The sequence below is a fragment of the Orycteropus afer genome, unplaced genomic scaffold, assembly GCF_000298275.1.
Source record: "Orycteropus afer afer isolate SDZICR_OR568_19922 unplaced genomic scaffold, OryAfe1.0 scaffold00100, whole genome shotgun sequence".
NCBI lineage: Eukaryota > Metazoa > Chordata > Mammalia > Tubulidentata > Orycteropodidae > Orycteropus > Orycteropus afer.
Window position 1 is genome coordinate 787828 of NW_006921687.1, and position 7696 is coordinate 795523.

At 35.2% G+C, this 7696-nt stretch overlaps 1 protein-coding gene across 1 annotated transcript in view; it reads left to right on the top strand.

Moving 5' to 3' along the window:
- Positions 1–7696, top strand: part of SLC2A13 (solute carrier family 2 member 13) — a 590531-nt gene that overhangs the window by 312943 nt on the left and 269892 nt on the right. The window contains 1 exon segment of the mRNA XM_042781288.1: positions 6411–6519. Coding sequence (XP_042637222.1) covers positions 6411–6519 — 109 coding nt within the window.

The window sequence follows — 7696 nt, forward strand, 5'->3', positions numbered from 1 at the left end:
TCGCTATGAGTCGGAAACGACTCGACGGCACTTAACAACAACAACAACAAATAGTTCATTACTTTTTATTGCCGAGAAGTATTATGGAGAAGGATATCATGCTTGGTCAAGTGGAGGGTCAGAGGAAAAGGGGAAAACCCTTGATGAGATGGGTTGACATGGTGGGTACAACAGTGGGCTCCGACATAACAAGGATTGTGGAGATGGCACAGGACCAGGCGGTGTTTCATTCCCTTGTACGTAGGGTCACTATAAGTCAGAATACGCTCAACGGCACCTAACAACAACGACTCCATTTATAGATAATTTTATGGATATTTGTTTCTCCATTAACCTGTTTATGGAATTCGGGTTGTTTCCTGTTTTTGTCTATTACAAATAAAGCGATTATGAACACTTATGTACAAGTTTTTTATGGAAATGTGTTTTCATTGTTTTTTGGTGACTGTGTTTGACACATTGAACACCAGTGACTGAAAACCCAATGAGTTGTGGGTTGACATCAAAAACATCATACATGAAGAAAGCAAAAGGTCATTAAAAAAACAGGGAAGAAAGAAAAGACCAAAATGGATGTTGGAAGAGATTCCGAAACTCGCTGTTGAACGGAAGATAGTTAAAGCTAATGGGAGATGCTAAAGTAAAAGAAGATTTCAAAGGGTCCCTCAAGAAGACAAGGTAAAGTATTACAATGAAATGTGCAAGGACCTGGAGAAAATCAAAAGGGAAGAACATGTTCAGTGTTCCTCAAATGGAAAGAACTGGACTAAAAATTCAAACCCAAAGTTGCAATACTGAAGGGTTCTGTGGTCAAAATATTGAATGATGCAGGAAGCATCTAATGAAGATGGAAAGAATACAGATACATTAAAAGGAATTAGTTGATTTTCAGCCATTTCAAGAGGTAACCTATGATCAAGAACTGATGGCATTGAAGAAAGACGTCCAAGCTACACTGAAGGAATTGGCAAAAGTCAAGGCTCCAGCAATTGATGGACTACCCATTCAGATGTTTCAACAAGCAGATGCAACTTCTGAAGTGCTCACTTGTTTATGCCAAGAAATTTGGAAGATAGCTTCCTAGCCAAAGGACTGGAAGAGATATTTGCATCCATTCCAAAAGAAGATGATCCAAGGGAAAATGAAAATTATTGAACAGTATCATTAATATCATATGTAAATTTTTGGTGAAAATATTTTAAAAACAGTTGCAGTAGTATATCAACAGGGAACTGCAAAAAACTCAAGCCAGATTTAGAAGAGGTTGTGGAACAAGGGATATCATTGCTGAAGTCAGATGTTTACCTGTATTTTATTGACTCTGCAAAGGTATTCAACTGTGTGGATTGTAACAAATTATGGATAATATTGAGAAGAATACTTAACTATCCTCATGAAGGTCGTATACATAAGCCAAGAGATAGTCATTTACACAGAGCAAAGGGATACTGCATGGTTTAAAACTGGGAAAGGTGTGTGCCTTTTACCATATTTACTCAATCTGTATGCTGAGCAAATAATCCGAGAAGCTAAGCAGTAGAAAGATGTATGAACCACCTGCACTATTCAGATGACCATAGCATTGCTTGGTGAAAGTGAAGAAGGATCACTTACTGGCGAAGATCCAAGACTACAGCCTTCATTATGGATTACACTTCAATGTAAAATGGAAATCCTCACAATTGCAACAGTAAACAACATCATGATAAATGGAAAGAAGATTATAGTTGTCAAGGATTTCACTGGACGTGGAACCACAATCCACACATAGAATCACCAGTCAGGAAATCAAACGATGTATATTGCATTAGGCAAAGCAAGACCTCTTTAAAGTGTTGAGGAGCAAAGATGTCACTTCGAGGACTAAGGTGTACTGACCCTAGTCGTCATCTTTTCAATTGCTTCATGGGCATGGGAGTAATAGGACAATCAATAAGGAAGACCGCAGAAAAAAATTGATCCATTTGAATTGTGGTGTTGGTGAAAAATGTTAAATCTGCCATAAACTGCAAGAGGAACCAATCAATCTGTTTCGGAGGAGGTACACACAGAATGCTCCTTAGAAGTGAGAATGGACAGACTTCTTCTCTTGTACATTGGTCATATTATAAGGAGGGACCAGCCTCTGTAGAAGGATATCATGCTTGGTAAATTAGAAGGTAAGGGAAAAAAGGAAAGACCATAATGAGGTGGTTTGACACAGTGGTTACAACAGTGGGCTCAATCATAGCAACGATTGTGAGGATGGCATAGGATAAGAAAGTGTTTCTTTCTGTGGTACTTAGGGCCACTATGAGTCTGAAAGGCCTCGAGGTACCAAATAGCAAGTAGAAATGAAGTGGCTAGGTTATATGGTAGATGTATGTTTAGCTTTTAAAAGAAACTGCCATACTGTTTTCCAAAATGATTGTACCGTTTTATACTCTCACCATCATATGTGAGAATTCCAATTATTACATATCCTCACCAACAACTGATAGGTCAGATTTTATATTCTTAAATTGCTAAATAACCTATTTGCTAATTTCCTCACCAATACCAAAAAAAAAAAAAAAAAACATGGTTTCAGAAATAAATGTATAGTTTTAAGCTTTCTATTAGGTCTGTGATTCATTTTGAGATAACTTATATAGGGTATGAACTGTGCATACAAGCTCCATTATTTTTTAATACGAATATCTGATTATTCCACCACCATTGTTAAAAAGACTATCTTTTCTCCACTAAATTATTTTTGCACCTTTGTGTGTGTGTGTGTAAACCCACACACTGTTTCTGGTCTCTCTATTCTGTTGCATTGATTTATTTATCCATCTTGATGCCAATATAACATTTAATATAATGTTTTTAAAGTCATGGAATGCAAGTCTTTCACCATATCTGAAGTCAGATATTTATTGCCTTGTATCTCTCAAAAGTCTTTGACCTCACCAAACTGATGCCACTCAGACATGGGGAATATTTCCTCTTGTGTATCTTACCAGAGGGGTAGCTTTCAGCCCTATGCCACTGAAGGAATATAGCATTTTCTATACTAAGATTGGTTGGGAGCTCTGGTGGTATAGCACTTAAAGCATTTGACAGCTAACCAGTAGGCCAGTGGTTCAGAATCAGCAACCACTCCTTGGAAGGAAGACTGGGCAATCTACTTCCATAGAGATACCACCTCAGAAACCCAAGGAGGGTTCACTATGAGTTGAATCAACTCAACAGCAGTGAGCTTGGTTTAGTTTTAAAGCAAAGAAAAAGAAGAATCCATTTTGGATTCTTGCATCTGTTGTCTTTCTTATGTGTTACACTGTTTGAGTTGTTTATTTCTAATCTACTTTGGTTCTGTACATGTTTTAGTTTTTATTGTGTGGGAATTTTTTATGTTTAAAACACAACTGTTTAACTGAATAGTAAGTGTAAAATATTGCATAGATAAAATAGTTTTGATTGCAGAAAAAATGTACTAAGTGCAGTAAGACATTTTAAATTTTCACCTATGAACAGTCAATTAATATGTTTGATTTTTTTCCTTCTGCCTCATAGCTTCTGTGATATAGAGATTAATGATTTTCATTTGTTAAGTCATTTTTACTTGCTTAATAAACCTTGATTTATGATTTTAATGAAAAATTCTTTAATATTATTTATGCAAAATCAGATGTACAGCTGCTATGGCCAAAATGTATCTGTTAAGAAAAAATTGCAATCTAATAAAGTAACTAGCATTGTATATTTTTAACAGGAATTTTGAACCAAAACTAAGAACAAAATCCATATTTATTAAAAAAAAAATAAAATAAATAAATATGTGATGTTTATGTAATAGTTTTTCTATTGATATTTAGGCAAGTCAAACTTTCATACTAATTTGTTAAATTTTCACTTTATTTATATGCCCTTCAAAATCGGTGTTACCCAATCTGTCTGTCAAATCATGAAACAGTTTAATAGTGAAAGTAGAAGCATCTGTCCAAGGATTATAATAGATTTCTTCAGAAGAAAAGGACTTTTTCTCCTGTCAACATTTCTGTAAGCTGAGAAAGGAGTTTGGATTGTTTTGTTTTTGTTGTTTTTCTTCTTAAATGATCCATACTACTAAAATTGAATGAACTTAAAATTTCACAAGGTAGATCATAATCCTTTATTTTTATAAAAAAAATTTATGGAAAAAAGTAGTTATCTCTATGATACTGTGTGTTATTTTGTGGCTCTTTTGTTGATACCTATATTTGCAGGTAAGACTGCCCGTCTTTCAGGGCTGACCCAGATATATTTAAGTGTTATCACAATAAAGCTCCAAAATCTACCTGTTTCATACAATCTGTCTAATAGATTAGGTTTTAATACTGCTTTTCTTGAATCTGAGGCAATTTGACATTTATACTGCTCTCAGCCTGCTTTCTAAATGGGTCGTCTCTGGGTTTAGCTTTGAATGGCTGTATACTCTTGTCTGAGTTTATCTATGTTCTGTCTCTTCATTTAGAGACATACAAATCGTTTGCAGTAAATCAAATCTTCATGTGATTTTAATCATACCCATGTAGAGATAGACTTACACCCCTGTAACATTCAGTTTTAATTAATGCCTGGCTTGACATCCCATATTAACTTTCATTGCTGAAACAGCAGCATGTTCTGTCCCATTTCCTTGAACTGGAATATTAGATTCCCAAAAGATTCTTGAAGTATTAAAACTCTCTTGGATTTTAATTTCTTGACTTTGTTTTGGGCTTACTGACAAGACTTGATCTCCAGGACAAAATGCTTCTAATTAAGTAGTTATCATCTTGGTGGGTCCAGAGTCATCTCTTCTAACAGCAGAAATACCATAGGTTCTGGGAGTAAACTCTGGCCCATAAGGACAGAGGATGCCTCTTAAAAAGGAGCTTTGGTGGCAGAGTGGTTAAGGATTCAGCTATTAACTAAAATGTTGGTGGTTCAAGGCCACCAGCCAATGCATGGAAGAAAGATGAGGCAGTCTGCTTTCATAAAGATTTATAGCCTTGGAAACCCTGTGGGGCAATTCTACTATGTCTTACAAGGTAGCTGTGAGTTGGAATCTCCTTGATGGCAGATGGGTTTAGTTTTTGGTTTTATGCCTCTTACAGAGAAGGAGATACTATAACTTAATGTCCAAATAAGAGCACTTCTGAGATTAGAAGGAGCATTTTTAGTACTAATTACATGCAAGCATCAGGTTAGTAAGGCTAGATACCTTACTTAATGCCTCAGTGGTCCAGATTTAAAGCTTACCAGAATTGATCTAGAGTTCTGACATAAAGACCAAGGAAACTGTCCCATTTTCAAATGCTCTTTTATTTTTTGAAATGATCATTTAATACCTCTTAGGGAACCACCTGGGAGCTCTGGTGACATAGTGCCTAAGGCATATGACTGCTAACCAGAAGGCTGGCAGTTCAAATCCACCAGCCACTCCTCGGAATGAAGATTGGGGAATCTATTTCCATAAAGATACCTCCTCGGAAACCCATGAAGGGTTCACTATGAGTCGAATTGACTTGGTGGTAGTGAGTTTGTTTTTTTCAGGGAACTAATCAAAGCTTAGAAATAATCATATATACATTTACTTACAATATATACCATTTTTTGTGAGTATGTTGATAATTTTTATTTATATTAGGGAAAAAGTTAAAAGCAATAAATTATATATTCTTAATTTAGAACATTTGTCTATTTCATTCACTGTAGCCATTACTGCATCTGATAACCTGCAGAAATTACTTACATTTAATAAAATAGAATAAACTTAGTTTCTCTTTAATTGATTTTAATGGATATTATTCTTTTGGTTGGATAAAGATTTTTTACCAGTAACTTTGTAAGTAATCCCACATAGAATGGATTTTAAATAATAATCAATTGCCAAGGACATAAAAGAACAAAGAGAGTGTTTAATAAATATAGCTCATAGGGATTTGAGAAAGAATAATTTTTGACAGTTACAGTTACATAAGTCTTCATAGTAAGCACAATTGCTTTAACTTGAATTCTTGTTGACTTTACAGTTTAAACCTATAGTTTAAGTCTGTTTTAAAAAATATATGTTGTGCCCAGATTTCTGTGAAGGTGTATTTGTTTTATTTTTAAATGCCCAGTCATTGATTTCACATAGGAGCTCTGGTGGCATAGTGCCTAAGGCACTTCACTGCTAACCAGAAGGCTGGTGGTTGAAACCCACCAGCCACTCCTTGGAAGGAAGGTTGGGCAATCTACTTGCATAGAGATACTGCCTCAGAAACCCAAGGAGGGTTCTCTATGAGTCGAGTCCGACTCGATGGCACATAACAACAACAACAACACATTGATTTCACAGAGCTTTGGGGAAATTTATCCTAATGGGAATAATTACTATGTGAGCTCAAAATAATAGCGTGTCCTTTCTTTCTTTTTTTTTAAAGCTGGACCTGTGATCTGCAGAATGCTGAGTTATCCCCCAACTCGTCGAGCTTTAATTGTGGGTTGTGGCCTACAAATGTTCCAACAGCTCTCAGGCATTAACACCATCATGTATGTATTTCTTTCTGACTTTTACTGAAAAAAAAATGTGAAGGGGTTATTTTACATGGAAAAAAAAAAAAACAGGACTCTTGGTGATTTTTTGTTATTAAAAGTGTAGGATTCTTTTGAGATGTACTAACTCATTTTTTAAAAATCTTGTCAGTTTGTAACTGGAAAGGTATTTATATTGTAATTACTGACTGTATTAACTTCATGCAATTTTTGTTTTATGCCATCTAATGTTTCTGTACTGTGAGGTAATACATCATTTTCATAAACCATTTCTGGATGCTGGTTGAAAATTAAAATAAAAGGGAATCAACTGTCATTGTCACCTTATGGGCACACAGATACCTAGTTCATTTCCTTTTGGGGCAGTTACAATGCAATGTGATAAGGGCATTAATAGTAGTATGTTTATGACAATGAGAGCACAGTGGTGGGGAGGAGATTGAGTAAGATAGTCAGGGAACACAGAAACGTCCCTCCTCATCTAGTTTTCAGAGTAATCCCCAAAGTAGTGTTTGTCTACTATAGATCTGGACCTACGCTGTTAGAGGGTAGAGTAGAGTGAATGGAAGGGACTCCTCTTTGTTACTCATTCAATAAGGGTCTATTATGTACAAGATATACAGAAGTAAATAATGTTAACATGGTCCCTGGCCTCACAGAATATATAGAGTGGTGAGAGAAATACATTAAATAAATTCACAGTTCAGTATGTAATTTCAAGTTGTGATAAGGGCTATACAGGACTAATCCTAGTTCTCTCCAGAATAGACTTAAGATTCTAGGTGAAATTCATGAGTTTTTCTGAGAAACTGGCTGTGGGATAAAAAACTGGTAAGTCTTAGAAGTTTTTTTCCTTCCCTGTTAGTTAAAATTATTCTTTACAAAACTGTGAATTCTGTAAGTTAAATTTTACCTGGTAAGCTACTTATATTTCACTCCAAAAATTATCTGGAGTATGATGAATTATTTTTAATTTGAGAAAAATGAATTGGTTAAAATGATGCTTTAAAATAGTGACTAGGACCTAATGACCCTAAGTAAGTAAGTGATAATTGTAAATAGAAGGAAAAATGATAAAAATTACACAGTACAAGCAAATACCTCCTTGCTCTAACAATCTTTAATGCTCTACTTTAAGTTCCTACAACCCTTTCAAAGTTCATATGAGTCTAGA